General features: G+C 38.8%; 1 protein-coding gene across 1 annotated transcript in view; it reads right to left on the reverse strand.

Moving 5' to 3' along the window:
* KDM4C (lysine demethylase 4C) overlaps positions 1-18,902 on the reverse strand; it is a 401,440-nt gene that overhangs the window by 175,070 nt on the left and 207,468 nt on the right. Inside the window, exons 9-12 of the mRNA XM_052644458.1 lie at positions 16,078-16,271; positions 12,617-12,855; positions 9,794-10,107; positions 6,159-6,267 (exon numbers count right to left, since the gene is read on the reverse strand). Of these exons, the coding sequence (XP_052500418.1) occupies positions 6,159-6,267; positions 9,794-10,107; positions 12,617-12,855; positions 16,078-16,271 (856 nt within the window). The remainder of the gene's footprint in view (positions 1-6,158; positions 6,268-9,793; positions 10,108-12,616; positions 12,856-16,077; positions 16,272-18,902) is intronic.

Consider the following 18,902-nt stretch of genomic DNA (forward strand, 5'->3'; position numbering starts at 1 on the left):
TCAGTTCAGTTCAGTTCAGTCACTCAGTCGTGTCTGACTCTTTGCAACCCCATGAATCGCAGCACGCCAGGCATCCCTGTTCATCACCATCTCCCGGAGTTCACTCAGACTCATGACCATCGAGTCAGTGATGCCATTCAGCCATCTCATCCTCGGTCGTCCCCTTCTCCTCCTGCCCCCAATCCCTCCCAGCATCAGAGTCTTTTCCAATGAGTCAACTCTTCGCATGAGGTGGCCAAAGTACTGTGCTTCAGCTTCAGCATCATTCCTTCCAAAGAAATCCCAGGGTTGATCTCCTTCAGCATGGACTGGTTGGATCTCCTTGCAGTCCAAGGGACTCTCAAGAGTCTTCTCCAACACCACAGTTCAAAAGCATCAATTCTTTGGTGCTCAGCTTTCTTCACAGTCCAACTCTCACATCCATACATGACCACAGGAAAAACCACAGCCTTAACTAGACGGACCTTAGTCGGCAAAGTAATGTCTCTGCTTTTGAATATGTTATCTAGGTTGCTCATAACTTTTCTTCCAAGGAGTAAGCATCTTTTAATTTCATGGCTGCAATCACCATCTGCAGTGATTTTGGAGCCCCAAAAAATAAAGTCTGATACTGTTTCCACTGTTTCCCCATCTATTTCCCATGAAGTGATGGGACCTGATGCCAAAAATCTTCGTTTTCTGAATGTTGAGCTTTAAGCCAAGTTTTTAGCTCTCCTCTTTCACTTTCATCAAGAGGCTTTTAAGCTCCTCTTCACTTTCTGCCATAAGGGTGGTGTCATCTGCATATCTGAGGTTCTTGATATTTCTCCCGGCAATCTTGATTCCAGCTTGTGTTTCTTCCAGTCCAGCGTTTCTCATGATGTACTCTGCATATAAGTTAAATAAGCAGGGTGACAATATACAGCCTTGATGTACTCCTTTTCCTATTTGGAACCAGTCTGTTGTTCCATGTCCAGTTCTGACTGTTGCTTCCTGACCTGCATACAGATTTCTCAAGAGGCAGGTCAGGTGGTCTGGTATTCCCATCTCTTTCAGAATTTTCCACAGTTTGTTGTGATCCACACAGTCAAAGGCTTTGGCATAGTCAATAAAGCAGAAATAGATGTTTTTCTGGAACTCTCTTGCTTTTTCGATGATCCAGCGGATGGTGGCAATTTGATCTCTGGTTCCTCTGCCTTTTCTAAAACCAGCTTAAACATCAGGGAGTTCATGGTTCACTTATTGCTGAAGCCTGGCTTGGAGAATTTTGAGCATTACTTTACTAGCATGTGAGAGGAATGCAATTGTGCGGTAGTTTGAGCATTCTTTGGCATTGCCTTTCTTTGGAATTGGAATGAAAACTGACCTTTTCCTGTCCCATGGCCACTGCTGCGTTTTCCAAATTTGCTGGCATATTGAGTGCAGCACTTTCACAGCATCATCTTTCAGGATTTGAGACAGCTCAACTGGAATTCCATCACCTCCACTAGCTTTGTTCCTAGTGATGCTTCCTAAGGCCCACTTGACTTCACTTTCCAAGATGTCTGGCTCTAGATGAGTGATCACATCATCATGATTATCTGGGTCGTGAAGATATTTTTTGTACAGTTCTTCCGTGTATTCTTGCCACCTCTTCTTAATATCTTCTGCTTCTGTTAGGTCCAGACCATTTCTGTCCTTTATCGAGCCCATCCTTGCATGAAATGTTCCCTTGGTATCTCTAATTTTCTAGACGGTCTAATTTATCAATTGTTTCTCAGTGTTATATAACTGGTGAATTATCTGGTAATCCAGTTCATCACGTTCATATTCTGTCTCTTTAAAATATATTTTTGCCCAAATATAAATGTGTTTACTATAAAAACTTGAAAAGTTATCAGCATACAAAAGAGAACTAAAATCACTAATAACAATCTTGTATATTTTCTTATAAACTTTCAACTTAACTTTCTAAATCTTCAGCAGAATCTCCATAGACAGCATGAGTATGTTAACTCAAATCACCACCAACAGACGTGGAGATTACTGCATCTGCCACGGCCACATTCATAAGCTTTCCTGGTATTTGTGAGCTTTGTCCTTTACAGTTGCTTTAGAAACAACATTAGCCTTATCACTTCACCAAGGGGATTATGTACACAGTAAGTACAAAAGCAGTGAATATACTGTAAGTCAAAAGTAGAGAAAGTTGGAAACTTTATGTTGCAAAGTAGTTAGAAAAAAATTTAAGTGGAAAATAAACACATACATGATACCTGAAAATTGTAAATCAACTATACTTCAGTTTCTTTTTTAATGCATACATGTGTGCAGGAAGGGAACTTCAAAGACCAAACAAGGAACCATGAACAGCAAGGCAGGGGGATGGATATTAATAAAATGCATGGTCAGAATATGGACGTCAATGTACAAAGTTTATTAGCCTAACATCAGTTTAGCAAAAGCCCTGAGTTTGTGTCAGCACAAAGGGTTGCTGATGAAAACTCTAGTCAGAAAAAGCATGCATGAGTGAAAAGGAATTGAATAAAAATGCCTTTAAACTGGGAATGAAATACACGTAAGTGCACACACACGCACATCTACATACACACTGACTGAGATGCTAGCTAAGCAACTATCTCAACAGGGTGTCATTCCTCTGGGGGCCCTCAGGTCCCCAAAGCACTAACCACATCTAAATGCCATGTCAGCTTCATATTAACTTTGAGGACCTGACTGAGTCAGGTTATGGTCCCAGCTAATTAAAACAGTATGTTTTTCTATCTACTTATATAGAGAATATTTCCTGGACAAGAATTTCGGTTTTCCTTTTAACATGACAGCATATATTACATCACAGTATTTCACAATCTTTTATAAGGGTTGATTTCAAGGTTACTAATCACCTGGGACTTCCTACTTTTGGACCCACAGGTGGGTTAAGCCACACACTCACCTTGGGCCCAGAGTGCAGAGACAAGAGCAAAGGCGTGAGAGTGAGGAAACAGACACACAGACAAATAATGAAATACAATGTAAGGTGACAAGGCATATGCTAGAGCTAAGTAAGCATAGATGGAATAGGACAGTAGAAGTAAAAAATGAGGAAAAACTGCTCAGAAACATGTGAGAATGGTGCCAAGAGGGAAAGGGCATCACAGGTAAAGCAACAGTTCAAGGAAGTACACGGAAGCATAAAGCAGCACCAGATACTCAGGAGGGAAAATTAAAAAAAAGTTATGTGAATGGATGGAAAAGAGGTTCCACACTGAATAGTGGAGGGAAACGAAGGCAGTAAGAAGTCGGTAGTGGATTATGAGCAGCCTTCAAGTCATTTATCCTGTATCGAAGCTGTAACATTGAGGGAAATGTGTGAGATTTGAGCTGGTGTCTTTAGCAACCCAAGAAAAACATCACTGTGGCAGATTTCTAAGCTGCCCTCCCAGCCCCACCCCCAGGGTCCATCCTCACTCTCAGCATCTTCTGAGGCCAGGGTAGAGCACTGTTCTCAGAGCTGACTGACTCACCTATGCTGGAGACACACACCCCTCTTCCTACAGACATTCAACCACAAAGCTCTGAGACCAGACTACAGGAATATACCATTATCAGTACTGTTATATCACAAGGGGAGAATGGGTACATATCCAGAATGTTTCGAAACTAAACCCACCCGGCCAAGCACTTCTCTTTCAAAGCTGTTTCAATTCAACATTGTATAATTAGCTTAAAAAGCAGGAAAACACAGAGACTATCAATCCACGTTTCAGGATCACCTTGTGCAGCTGCCTGACTTAAGGAAAAAGGTAAAAGAAAAACAGTTAAAAGAAAACTAGAGACAGATTAGTAACTGCTTTTAAACTATAAATAATATATATGTGGTATACAGTTAAGATAATTTTTCACTATGCCCCTCAAAAAGAACAAAATTGAATACTAGTTTATGTAAAAATTTTACATTCTAAAACATCATTCCTTTCTTAGGTATCCCCCTCTGTTCAGGCCCTCATGTTTTTCTGCTAAGTATGGAAAAGCTTCTTCTAGGAAAGAAGAGGATGAGAGTCGGGAAATCCTTGCTGATCCTAGTAATTACTGGATCTGCCACCAATTAGGATGATTTCTTCAGTTCCAGGCCATTTGAGTATCAAAGAACCACTGCCCTGTCTTTTGAAAGGTGCAGCTGAGAGGGGACTCATCTCTCAGCTGCCCATAAGCTCCCAGAGGTGCTGGGTCAGTATCCTTCCCCTCTGTTGCTTTTCTGGAGTCAAATGCCAGCCCCAAAGAAGGGTTCACTCACCAACAAGGAACACTGCTGTTCGGAGATGCAATTTCTCAGATGCTCCAATCTAGATCTACTCATGCTCCTGCCTGGCATACATACCTACTTCTGTAAGAGGAGTGCAGAAAGAGTCCAGTAGTTAGGGTAGGAAATTTCCAAAAGAGGCTAGATTTATAGTTGTGTGCTCCCAATGAACACTCATCCCACTCTTCATCACTTTCTAATAATGACACTCCCAGTTGTACAAGACACAAAGGGAGATGGCTAAGGGAAAAACATTCAAGTTCCCAAAAAATAATTTGCCCCAGAACACAGAATACTCTCCATTCTCAATTTAGAAGCTTGTGAAAAATCTTTAGCCATCACTATAATTCTCTGATTTTTCCTTTCAATTCTCAGAAATCCCCAGAGGATCCAGGAGTTCTTAACATATAGAAATAGAGGGTGAAACTGCTGCAACAGCTGCAATCACCAGTGTATCAGCAAGATATTTAACCTCAGACCTTTGAGATCTCCTTGTTAAACCAATCCAGTTAGAAATTTTGCAAGCTATAGTGATCAAAATCAGAACTGCTTTCCAAGGAGAAACTCTGGACCAATTTATGATGATCCACATGGAAATAAACTTTCCAGGACGATAAAGAAATAGGAGAAGGCAGTTTTCCTTATGTATCAGGACAGGACATTCCCTTCCAAGAAGCTCTGCTGTTGCTATAGGCTATAATGGGGAACGGTCATGAAAATTGATGAGTAATGCACAGTGAATATTAATTACTTTATACAGAACAATTTTTTATTTTGACGAAAAGGAGAAAATGGTTTGTGTTGGATACAATAAAGTTGGAGAAATAAAAACTGAACATGATGACATATGGAAATAAAGGCAAACGTGTTCAATTACTTTTATTGTTCAAGGCAGAATTCCATCCTGAACGGGTGTTACAGACACTGCTACCATCATTATCTGATCCCTACACTGATGAACTTTTTTTTCCTAACTAAACATGAGGCATAAAAGAAGACAGTGAATAAATGGGAAAGGAAATCTGCTAAGGATATGTACTCTGATAAACTGGATTTAAACTAGATGTTAGTCTGAACCCAAGATTCATGTTATTCCCTTGACAGCATCCCTACAGACAAGTACCTTAATTAACAGTTTCTACCAGTAAAGGATAACAACTCAAAGAAGGGCTTTTTACAGAACACCTGCTTCAACTGATTCTTTTAGAGATGAAAAAAAAAAATACACCTTATGAAGCTATGAGACATTGGAAGGAATAAACAGTTGGTCAGTGGTCTGACTGAAGAAAAAGAAAAAAAAATTTTGGAAAAAGAGAGAAAGAGAGGCAAAGAGGGCAACCAGGTAAACCACACAGACAAATGTTACATCTAAGAATAGCAGCTGGTTGTAAATAAAACAATTTCATGCCAAGCCTCATTCACATAGTCAAAGAGGAAGGGTGTTCCATGACACACCGGGTGTAACAGGATGCAGAAGTCCTGCATGTAGTTTCTGACTCAGATGGTGTGGATAAATTTAAAGGAGTCAAGTTAAAATCAGACGCAATACAAAGCATGTTAATTCCATGATATGATAGTCTGAGAGAAAGGACGTCAACTTCTCTGGAGGGTCTTAAGACAAATGTCAGAAACAACCAATTTACCCAGAAAATAAAAAAGGAAGACTTTAACACTGCTTGATTATGTGAAACAACTGTGTATCCCTAAAATCTAAGTTCTAAGAAACTGTGTGTCACTCAGGATCTCCTTAAGGTATGTATTTGCCACTTGGTCAGATTTCTTCTCTACCAGGCAGTTTTTTTTTTTTAGAAAAGTTTGTTACAACAAACTGACAGAATAAATTCTGAATATTATACAGTTTACGTGGAATAAATACTGAAAAACAATCCAAGCTCACCTTCATCACTCGTTGCCTGCTGCTTCACCAGGGTCATCGGAGATCTCGCCGGAGGCTTACTAAGTGGGTGGCGCCAACTTTTAGCAGTTTTGGTTTCACCTTCTGTTCTCTGGTTACAGAACATGCACAGGGGAAAAATATTCACCATCAAAGACTTGTTTTAAAACAAAAAACTATCATTACAATGACTTACCACAAATAAATTATAAAGAACTCTTATACTTGTTTACCACCTGAGAAATTAAGGTTTTTAAAGAAATTTAAATGGCAAAATCAACAGAAATAGGAGCCATTCTGTTAGTAATTTTACTGGCAGAGGAATCACTGAACTATCCTTCCATTTCATATTAAAGCACTATCTGTAGTGCAGGGTACCCTTTGCAAACCTATAATAAACTCAGATGTTAGAGAGTTTTCAAAAGTCCTTCAAAGATAATCTGAATTTAGGATTCTATATTCATAACAATCCAGGACCATGGCATTTGGTCACATGTAACTGTACAGCAGGTTATTTTGCTTTCTGTCTTCAGGAGGCAATACAGCCAAAGTAAACCTATCCTCTTCCTTCCACTGGAAAAAGAGTCCTCACTTCTCTGAGGACCAAAGAGGAAATCAAACGCTGTTGTTGTTTAATATGGCACGTAACTGTCATCCTGAAACCACTAACATTCTATGTAAAATCTTTTGTCATGAGCTGCCTAGACTACAGTTTTCTTTCAAAGGTAGAGGAAAAAGTCATTTGCATCCTGACATCTTTCAGAGAGACTCTGTTTACAAGCTTTCTCATCCATACAATAAAAAACAAAAAAAGTGGCAGAGTTGCTAGTTAAAGAAAGAGTTCAAATCCAGTGTGTTTGCATCAGTGATTCATGTAAAAGAAAGGAGTCTCATAAATTTCCCTAAAGCAGAAGCAGCAGTACCCGTAAAGAAAAAACTACGCTAGCATCTGACACGTAAACAGGCTTATGAGAAAATGCGTGACAACACTCTAATCAAAGCAGGATTCACAAAGTAATGACAGAGGATGAGATTTGCCTGTGGTTTATAATAGCTAAAAATGAATGTGAGAAATTATAATTTAGTCAAAACTAAGAAATATTTATTAAGCCCTTACTATGTGCTACACTGCTCTAAGACTAAGCTAGAGCAGGAAAAACTTCTACCAGGTCCCTGCTTCCAAGGAGTGCAATATAGATGGGGTAGGCCAGAGGCAATAAACAAGTAAAAAGTAAATGTTGAGTTGTTGTTATTGTTTCAGTTGCTCAGTTGTGTCTGACTCTCTGCGACCCCATGGACTGTAGCCCGCCAGGTTCCTCTATCCATGGGATTTCCCAGGCAAGAATACTGGAGTGGGTTGCCATTTCCTTTTCCAGGGGATCTTCCTGACCCAGGGATCAAACCAGCATCTCCTGCTTGCCAGGCGGATTCTTTTACCGCTGAGACACTATGGAAGCCCATAAATATCAGGTTCTATTAAGTAAATATGCAGTAAAAATAATAATTTTTTTTAAAAAAGCATGGCAAAGAACAGAAAGAGATGGGGAGGAGGTAATTTTATGTGGGATCATCAGAGAAGGCTTTTCTGATGTGAAGACATCTGAGTGGAGTCCCGAAAGCAATGACAAAGCAGCACATTTAGCCCTCTGGGAGAGGAGCATCTTGGACAGCAGGAATAGTGTGTAATGTGTGAACATGTTTGGTTCCCTTAATGTTTCCTGAGAAGGATGACTGAAGCTGACTGCTATCAGCAAACACACAGTATTACACTCAAAACTAAGAAACACTGGCCACACTACACAAAAATGAACCAGGTCTGTGTGGCTTAGAAGGACTTAGAAGTCTGACAAAATGGGATGAGAAGAGAACACCACACAGCTGTTTCTGACAAGTGCAAACCAAGTCCTCAGCCCTCAACAACAGCACTTGGCTTCCTGGCCAGTCAGACTTTGCTCAGTGAAATGATAAAGATGAAGGTGAACAGAAAAGTTATTTTCAGTTCCATTTTAGTTTAAAGAATCAGACCAAATAAAAACAGGCATTTGACTTATTCACCAGTCCTGAATCCCAGTTATCTGTCCAGCTACAAATAATCCCTACGTGAAACTAAGTTGTAAATTTTGTTTACTGCTATGTGAATACTATGTTCGAATTTCTTAGCTACCTTTTCAAATAAATTAGATCATAACTTTCTGTTTCTCAGGTATTTCTGAGAAATATTTTATACTTCAGTAGGACAATCATAGATAGAAAAACGGTAAAAAGTTATTGGGGGAAATTAGGAAATTATCTCGGAGAAGGCAATGGCACCCCACTCCAGTACTCCTGCCTGAAAAATCCCATGGATGAAGGAGCCTGGAAGGCTGCAATCCATGGGGTCGCTGAGGGTCGGACACGACTGAGCGACTTCACTTTCACTTTTCAATTTCATGCATTGGAGAAGGAAATGGCAACCCACTCCAGTGTTCTTGCCTGGAGAATCCCAGGGACGGGCGAGCCTGGTGGGCTGCCATCTCTGGGGTCGCACAGAGTCGGACACGACAAAGCAACTTAGCAGCAGCAGCAGCAGGAAATTATCTACATTTTATTGGACATTTTAAAACTACTTATAAATAGGGCATTCCAAATTGATGTCTTTATTTACTCTCTCTTGCTACTCGAAGATACAAAAGGTTTCTTCTGAGCTAAAATGAGCAGGAGCAATCCAGAACTGGGTCTGTTCAGCGGCAGCCAGCACAATTTATCAGCTCAAACATTTGAGGCTTCGCTTATTCATCCACCTGAACTCCTTTACCAAGTTGTTCAGGTCAAAAGAGGTTACTAAATTATGACAATAACAACACGCAATTGTAGCTTGGCTGATATACTCACAATCAGTTTATGCTGAAAGCATATGGTATTAACATCATACAAGAACATAGGAGAAACAGGGAAGCCTTCTGCAAAGGGTTAGAATGAGGAAGTTGGAAATCAAGAGGGATCTTGAGTTTTCCAAGTGGCAGAAGGCCTGGTTCCAGCATGGGTAGAGACAGAAGGTTCAGCCTGGTCCTAGATTCAGAGTCCATGCAGCTAGAGTCAGGAAAAAGCATAACCAGAAGAGCCCTAATGTTAAAATAGAGGTTGAGAGAAGCCCAGGACCCAGAGGTATTAAGCTCTGGCAGAAAGAGGTGAGAGTCTTGCAGGTGAATTATCTCCAGTCTGGCTAATATTGCAGGTGACAGAACCATTCTATGTCTTGACTATATCAATGTCAGTATCACTGTGCTATCCTATCCTAGTTTTCCAAGGAGGTTCTATTGGGGGAAACTGGGTATATTAGATCTTGCTACACTACTTCTTACCACTGCATATAAATCTACAAAGATCTCAAAACAGAAAGTTAAATGTTAGAAAAACTAAAAAAGAAAGAAAATTAAACTCCAACACGTGGCCAAAAGTTCCATGTTCTCTGAATTATCACCAGGTTAGCCAGAGCTCATAGAAAGCTTACCTTCCAGTCACTGAAGGAAATAGATTAAGACCTATAAATGTGAGATGCTATTTCTCCCCTACAGCAAGATTTCCATGCATAGCATGCTGTTTTCAGAAAGAGCCTTGACAACACAATAAATATGGTAAAAACTGACACTGTCACATACACTGGGGACTTTGAAGCCATTTCTCTGGCCACTGGGTACCGCTGGGACTTCCCCAGGTTCAAGGCCACTCCCACGGCTTTCCACATCACTCTCTTCTCCCTCAGTCAAAGCACTGCTACTCTCTGCCACAGAGGAGTATGACTCAGGTGACTTTGGCCATGGAAGCTTGCGTGGCTCTGATTCCTCGGATGTGACTTGGCCACTAAATATGGACTCGTCAGCCTCACTGGGATTTGAAGGTGGAACTGCAGAACAAGTTTGGTCAGCCTCAGCTTTGATCTTCTCTGTTACAGATGTGTTTAGGCAGATGTTTCCTAAGGAGTAAAACAAGAGCCTGTTAATAAATGTTACAATATATTATTGCTAAGGATTGTTAAACTGTTCTAAACTAAATGTCTATCATCAAACATCCCCTCTAAATTTCTACTGAAGATCCAAGTGGAAAAGGTCACCAAAGCACTATGCAGCCTTTATAGTTGCTAAGGCAGCAAAATAATATATTTACTGACAAAATGAGGGATTAAAAAGAGGTTCCATTGTAAACCAGTGTCCAAAGCCAGGGCAGTAACAATACTTACATAAGCAATAGCAATTTGAGATCTTTCTAAAAAATAAGAATTTGGTTCCAATATATGTTACTGATGAAACATTCCAACTCAAGAAGATGTAAAACTGTACAAACCCATGTAAAACACATGTAAAACTGTGCAGGTCCGATAAAAATGATTTCTTAAACTAATCCTGCACAGTACAAGGACAGCACAGAAATGAAAGGAATATCACACACAGTTTACTTCTGTAGCTTGCTCCCTCTCTTATGCATACACAAGTGTGCCTCATTTTATTCACCTATCGCATAGTAGCTCAAACACTGCAACATGCCAAATCTTCTATTAAATGCTCTGTCAGGTCTTAAACGGAGAAGGTGAAGGCACCCCACTCCAGTACCCTTGCCTGAAAAATCCCATGGATGGAGGAGCCTGGTGGGCTGCAGTCCATGGGCTCGCGAAGAGTCAGACACGACTGAGCGACTTCCCTTTCACTTTTCACTTTCATGCACTGGAGAAGGAAATGGCAACCCACTCCAGTGTTCTTGCCTGGAGAATCCTAGGGATGGGGGAGCCTGGTGGGCTGCCATCTATGGGATCACACAGAGTCGCACACGACTGAAGTGACTTAGCAGCAGCAGCAGCAGCAGGTCTTAAAACCCAGAAGTCAAAATGCAAGAAACTAGGTAGCAAGAGAACAAATAAAGCTGTGTACGCTTGGCTTAAGCCACTCAGTAGTTCGTAGAGTAATTAATTTAACCCAGGGTACTTAAAAAAAAACCATGGTGAGGGACAGCAAAGAAATATCTGTATATATTACATAACTAGGGATTCCTTGGTGGTCAGAAGTAAAGAATCTGCCTGCCAATGCAGAAGATGAAGGTTCACCCACTGGGCTGGAAAAATTCCCTAGAGAAGGAAATGGCAACCTACTCCAGTATCCTTGCCTGAGAAATCCCAGGACAGAGGAGCCTGTGGGCTACAGTTTACAGGATTGCAAAAGAGTCGGATAGAACTCAGCGACTGAGCATGTGTATAGTGCATAACTGGTCTCTGCACTTGCCTATCTTCTTCACTTTCTGTTTTCCATACATTGATTACAAATCAGTTCAGCTATCACCTACTCCCAGAAACCTTGCCAGTTCAGCCTCCTGTCCATTTTGGGTCTTTCCTTGGTACGCCATCTCTGTAGTGGTACTTGGCACACTAGATAGGAATTACATATTTATTTGTCTACATATCCAATTGAATACAAACTCACTGGGGAAATATCCATGATTTAAACTCTATTAACACAGACATTTCAAGTGCAAAAGGAAATAAGAATGGAGAAGAAGCCAAGGACTGATTAATTATAACAATGATCAGGACTTTTCTTTTACTCTAAGTGGAATAAGAACAAGAAAATGGCAGGGCCAAGACCTAAGCTGCGTCTTTTAAAAGAATCACTACAATTGCCAAATGGAGATCTGACTAGTAGGGGTGACTAGAGTGGACACTGGAAAAACAAGAAGGAGGCACCTTCTACAACAGTCCAGACAAAGATAACACATCTTGAGTGAAGAGGAAGCAGGGGGATGTCTGGATTTGGGAGAGCCCAACAACATAAAGATAGAACAGATGAGGGGAATAAGAGTGAGGCAGGAATTACCAATAAGCTCCATTAGAAAAAGGGCAAAATCTCCCACAAGTATTAAAGAGGCAAAGCATAAAAACAGTTTCAAAGAAACATACTACAAAAAAGGGGAAAAGCAAATCAGTTGAGATTTACAAATGATGGCTCTGGCACAGAGAAACAGCCAGGGGGCTATATATGCCATTTCACAGGACTGAATGATTTTTGATGTTATTTGTAAAATCTTAATCTTTATTTTCTTCTTAAAATTAATCTGAAAGCTAAGAATCTGCAAAGAATTATCTATAATTGGTTTTCTCTATTCCATGGGAATTCAAGAGAAGATTTCCAAAAATGTATTATATATTGTAAATTGAGTTGCATCAAAAAAATTTTTTTTCCATTTTAGAATCTTCTTTTTTATTAAATGAAATAGGTACTGCTGGCTATTTGTCTTAAAATTTCATTACCCAGAACAGTGGTACTTCTGGCTTTTCTAACACTCCCTTGGCCTTCTAATTTAGTTACCTCATAGCTTTAGATAGCTTACTGGTTAAGCTCTGTGGAAAAGTAAGATATCTGTCCTAGAAAACACAGACTTAAGGAAGATCAGCAACTACCTACTACTAATACGTGAAACATAATCAGCTAGTTTCTCACCTGAGAATCTGATATTATCTGACAAATTATGATCCAGCTGCATCCTGCTAACAGAGGCCTCTTTCTCTGAAGGTGCTTCTGTTTTTGCTAGATTCACTGCTTCTTCTGGCTTTCCATCATCCTTGAGATCACCTGGATCCGGGTCAGGAGTGGGTCCTTCTGCCCCACCAACTATAGCTGACAGTTTCTCATCCTCCTCATTCTTAGGCCTCTTAGAGTGAGAACTAGTACACTGGAAGCTATTAACAAGAAAAGCTGTAGTCAGAACACAATGTGGGCAAAGGACAGCAAAAAATATATACATAAGCATTATTTTCACTTATTGAAAAAACAGAATAAAAAACTGGTTTCTAATCATAATATACAAAGATAATCATCATGATTAATATATCAAATTTGAAATTGAAATATTAACAGTTTTAATAACAATTTACTAAAAATTAAAACTAAAACAACGTTAAATAATTGATTATTAAAGCATTATTGGGAAAAAGTCACTGTTGAAACTTTATATGGAGAAGGAAATGGCAACCTACTCCCGTATTCCTGCCTGGAAAATCCCATGAACAGAGAGCCTGGTGGGCTACATACAGTCCATGGGGTCTCAAAGAGTCGGACAAGACTGAGCAACGAAACAACAAAATTTTATAACAATATTAAAAGAAAGCTTAATATAAAAACTAAAGTGAAAAATCATGACACAGGGATAAAATCAAACATTATTTAGATAATAAAGAAAAAGGAAACAAGGTGACTCCTTAAAGCTGTTGTTAAAATTTTAGTAGATTATTTACATTCCAAGGTGACTTGGTGACTGTATTTGCCTGAGTTTCATATAATTCTGAAATATGCATGAAAATCATTAAGATTAAATGTCAAATTATCATTAGTGGAAGAAATTAAGAGACGAAGAAGGCTAACCACATGTATTTAACATCTTATATCAATGTACTATTTATTTTCAGAGTGGACACCATTTTTATATTATTCCACTTCTAGTTATTTTTCAGCAGGTCACTTCATAGCTTTATTGTAGATGCCTTCTGTATATGACACATTTCTAACACTTTCATTTGAGAATAGCTATAACTCAAACTAAATCAACATATATTTCAGAGTATGTACACACACACACACACACGACATTCCCTGGTGTCTCAGAGGTTAAAGTGTCTGCCTCCAATGCGGCAGACTCGGGTTCGATCCCTGGGTCAGGAAGATCCCCTGGAGAAGGAAATGGTAACCCACTCCAGTATTCTTGCCTGGAGAATCCCATGGACGGAGAAGCCCGGTAGGCTCCAGTCCATGGGGTCGCAAAGAGTCGGACACGACTGAGTGACTTCACTTTCACTTTCTATAGGAAGTCCCCATAAGATAAAGGGAGTAGCCAGGGATAACCTGGCTTTGGTAAATTGGCGAGAAGCAACAGTACTGATATCATCATCACTTTTACTGAAACCCATGCAGTGGTCTATGTGGAATATTTTACATTATGAACAGCATAGCACACATAAAATTAAAAGGTTAACATCTTTTTGAGATTTCAATGAATCATTCCCTTCATTAGATTTCCTTAAACACAGTATATTACTTAAGGGAGATCAGCAAACTCAATGATCAAGCCACAAAGATGAGCATAATAAGCCCCTCAACACTAGGCTTTCTAACTGGGTAAGTAAAGACCACTGATTATTTTAACCTACTGAAAGACACTTCACATCTGTTCGATGTCATATCTATGTTCGATGTCAACCAACAAGGACCACTGTGATTAGTAACTAAGAGACCAGACTAAACACCTAAATTAGAGTGTTGTGTTTTCTGTCCATTAAAGAATAATCCTCAAGATGTTCTATTGGCCACTGACAGATTGACTACTGTCTCCTGCAGCAAATATTTTTTTGGCAATGTGGATTAGCACCTTTAGTCTCCAAATCAGTGTTTCCCAAACTTTTCAGAGTGCAACCCACAGTGAGTTATATACTTCAGATGATGACACGATACACACATACACTGATGCTGGCACATGTCATGAATCAATACTGACCATCACCTCATGGGAAGGACTGTGATACATTTTACTCTCTTTAACTTCCTAACTTTAAAATGCTGTTCCTAACCTATTAAATTGATTTGAAAAGTGACAGTTTGAAAACTCCTGCTGTAGACTATAGGGTGAAATAAGAACATCTGGGTTGTAATTCTGCTACTAATTCTGTGCCTCAAGTATATCTCTTATAAAATGCTGGTTTGATTCCATGTTCTTAAGGTTCCTTAACTCACTAGCATTCTAAAATAGCAGAAAATAAATTGTCAGGGAGAAAAATAAGAGAGAGAGACAGAGAAAGAGAGTCAGAAAATAAACATCAGAAGTGTGGGCAAAGATTTAAAATTACAGTGCTTTTTGGTTAGCAGCTAAAAACTGGAAAGAAGCTACAGGTCCAACTATAGGAGATTAGATAAAATACATGCAGGCATTAAAAATTCTGTAGCAAATCATTCAATTACATGAAAAAACACAAAACTGGTCAAATTACTAATAGAGCATGGCCCCAATTTTGGAAAGGTATATAATATAATAAATAAGAAATATATATGTAAAGGATATATACAAAATGTTAACACTGGTTATCTCTGGATTGTGAGGTAATGGGTGATTTGGGATTCCTTCATTATTCTTTTCCTTATTTTACAAATTTTCTCCAATGCACAAATATTACTTTTACAATCTGAAAGAAAAACAATGAGTAATATTGGAGAGTAAAAATACAACACAAACCTGGAAAACAAGCACCTAAAAAGGTTGCCTGAGGACCTGAGCGACAAAACACACTCCCTGTTTAATGTGTTTTAAGACAGCAAGATGACCACGACAGGCCTAAAGGCTTCTGAGATGGCCCTGGCCACAAAAATGGAATGTAGGATACATTACACAGAGACAACCACGTTACAGAAATACCACATGCTCTGACATCTGGTGAAAGCACAAAGCCGAGTGTGCATAATGCAGCAAGATAGAAGCTCCCCAACGAGAAAAGTAATACGAGATGTTTGACAAATGAAGAAGAGAACTACAAAAGTCAAAATCAATAGCCAAATTAAAAAGTTGGAAACCAAGTTGTTGAAGCTGACAAAAATAAGGATATGAGTAGACAGCACCCGTAAGACTTTAAATACATTCGTGTAAGGGGTTTAGAAGTTCCACAACTGTTCTATTTCTCATGCACTCCCAACACAACAGACCTCTCTTTTTACGTTTATTTATTTATTGCACTCTATTTATTTATTGCACTTCCAAAGAATTACAAATACTTTGCCTCAAATTTTCAGTAAGACAGTAAATAAACATACAATGAATAAACAGAAGAAAAGCAAATAAATAGTCTTTAAGAACATTATGCTCAAGGACCCATTTTAACTGAGTAACCACAAGTGGGATGGGGTGGGGGCAAGATCATTACCTCCTGGATGCTTTTCTTACTTTCCTCCTCCTCTGCAGCCATGCTTTGACTTCAGGGGTGGATTCTGGAGTAGGCTTTGTGTGATCAATGGTATATATATCCTTTCCTTGTTTCCAAAGCTGGTATCTGTCTGGTTGAAATTTCCTCACAAAGATATCCATAGAAATTTTCACCATGTCTTTCCTGCAAGTGCACTGAAACACAATAGGGTTGGAGTGCTTTAGACACTTTGCTAACTACATAAAGTCACACTGAGTTGTTCTTTGAGTGTACCATACATGAATACTTAGTCACTACATAATTAAAAATAATGTTTTATATTTTCAAACATTCATTGAGTAACAAATTCAATTTCTCCTGAATGGAGGTGACAATCTGTATATTCACATCTATAAATGAGAGTAAGATGTTAAAATGCATTGCAAAGTGTATCAAGAACAACTGAAAGGAAAGAGCACACATTTGAAAGCATACCTGCAAAGAAGGAATACCCTTCCAGCACAAGGATGCATCGCTGCACTGAATATCATAAAGAAGAAAATCTAGGTTGGCAATGAATAAAAGTAGCTAATAAATGTGTGGTTAGAATAATTTAACCAATAGATTGAAATAAATTTTCTCCAAAACACACATTAATCACCTTAGTGTTTATTAACAAATATACTCTCACAAAGTAACCAACAATTAGGAGCAAATAAACAGTCTCTTCTACATCATATCACATGAAACACCCAGCATCATCTCTACAATCATATCCATTAGGAAGAACAGTATTAAGGTAAGAAGTTCAAAGAAAAGATTATTTTGAACCCACTAGAACTTCCATTCTCATGAATACATAGTTAGCAGTCATTAGAACGTTTCCTATAAAGACCTCACACAGGTTAAAGTGTGTCCGGACTAATACTCCAGGCAGGCAGAATCTAAACAGTGCAACAGAGGTAGTCTCAAAGATGTAACTAACATACCTTCAGTTCAGTTCAGTTCAGTCGCTCAGTCGTGTCCGACTCTTTGCGACCCCATGAATCGCAGCACGCCAGGCCTCCCTGTTCATCACCATCTCCCGGAGTTCACTCAGACTCATGTCCATCGAGTCCGTGATACCATCCAGCCATCTCATCCTCTGTCGTCCCCTTCTCCTCCTGCCCCCAACCCCTCCCACCATCAGAGTTTTTTCTAATGAGTCAACTCTTCTCATCCCTAACACAGCTGGCAATAGACTGGTTGACTCAACAACCGACTTGAAACTGTAAATCTTTCAATACTTTGGGAAAACAATTATCATCTCTATGCAAATTAATTTAAACTTTCTTAATAACCTCCTGACCAATACTTCCTCTACAGAGTTCCAATCTTGACTTGAAAGTTCAAGAAAAAGGAAAAAACAGAACATTTCAGGACATGGCTAGTAGTCTAATATGCTGAAAAGCAACTTCTCCAACTTCTAAAAATATTCTGTGGTTATTCTATGTTATGATAATCCTTCTGTTCTCCTATATTCACAATCAATATTTCCTAATCCCTCCCTTCCCTTCCACCCCTAGAAATCCAGTCTGTCATCATCTACAATAAGCTCTTCACCTACCTGCATAAATCGTTTTACCAGGACACCTTCACTGTCAGACTCTGAAACTTAGTATAACAAAGCTAACTGATTTCCCTGCCTACAGTCTCTTCGAGCTCCAATTCATCTTCATAGCTGTCACTTTAATCTCCCTCAAATATCTCTTAATCTTTCATTTCCAAGTTCAATACGTATAGTATTCTGCTCTGCCTTTAAAATAAAGTCTAATGTTCTGAGCCTGGCATTCAAGGCCTCTTAAGCTTTATCTCCACTAGTGAGACATCCAGGTTTCTCTTCCACTGCAAGTCAAATGAATATTCCTATTCAACCACAAAGCAGAGTCACCATGAGCCTCCTTACCTCAATACTTCTGATCCTACCACAAAGCCTTCCAGCTCACCATTTTGCCATTCAAAGAAAATTCATCCTAAACACTGAATGCAAATTGTACCAATTATCCTTCTGAATGGAGTACTATTTATCTACATCACTGCTTTCTTTTTTTTTTTATTTTATGCTAGATTTTATTCAACATATTACATTTTACATTTGTATTAACAGATTACATTTGTGTCACAGATTGTTTTGTTTTTCTGTTGGTCTCTCAGAAGCAATTTATAAAAATGTAAAAGACAGAAATAACTTATTGTTATATATTACTTTTGGGTATTAACCAACTTGCCAAAAAGCAGAAAATTAAAATCATTAGTTAAGTACAGGCAGACTTCATTCTATTACACACTGCTTTATTGCACTTTCCTCTAACATACTTTGCAGATAAAGTGCTTTTGACAAATTGAAGGTTTGTGGCAACTATGCATCAAATCAATCAATTTTTCCTACAGCATTTTCCAACAGCGGTTGCTCTCTTCATATCTCTGTGTTACATTTTGGTAATTCTCAACATTTCAAACTTTTTCATTATTAGGGTGATCTGTCATCAGTGATTACTGATGTTACTATTGCAAAAGAATAAAACTTGCTGAAGGCTCAAATGATGGTTAACTTTTTTTAGCAATAGAATATTTCTAATTAAAATATATACTTTTTTCTAGACATAAAACTATTGCACATAATAGACTGCAATATAGTGTAAACATAACTTTTATATGCACTGGGGAACCAAATAATTTGTGTGACTCGCTTTTTCTGGGGAAAGGAACTGAATCCCCAATCTCTGAGGCATGCCTGTAAAAAGAGAGTTTTGAGTCATTTTTAAGTCATCCTGGCTCATAAATATGGAAAATGAGGATCATTAGAT

This window comes from Budorcas taxicolor, chromosome 8 (assembly GCF_023091745.1).
Source record: "Budorcas taxicolor isolate Tak-1 chromosome 8, Takin1.1, whole genome shotgun sequence".
Classification (NCBI taxonomy): Eukaryota; Metazoa; Chordata; class Mammalia; order Artiodactyla; family Bovidae; genus Budorcas; species Budorcas taxicolor.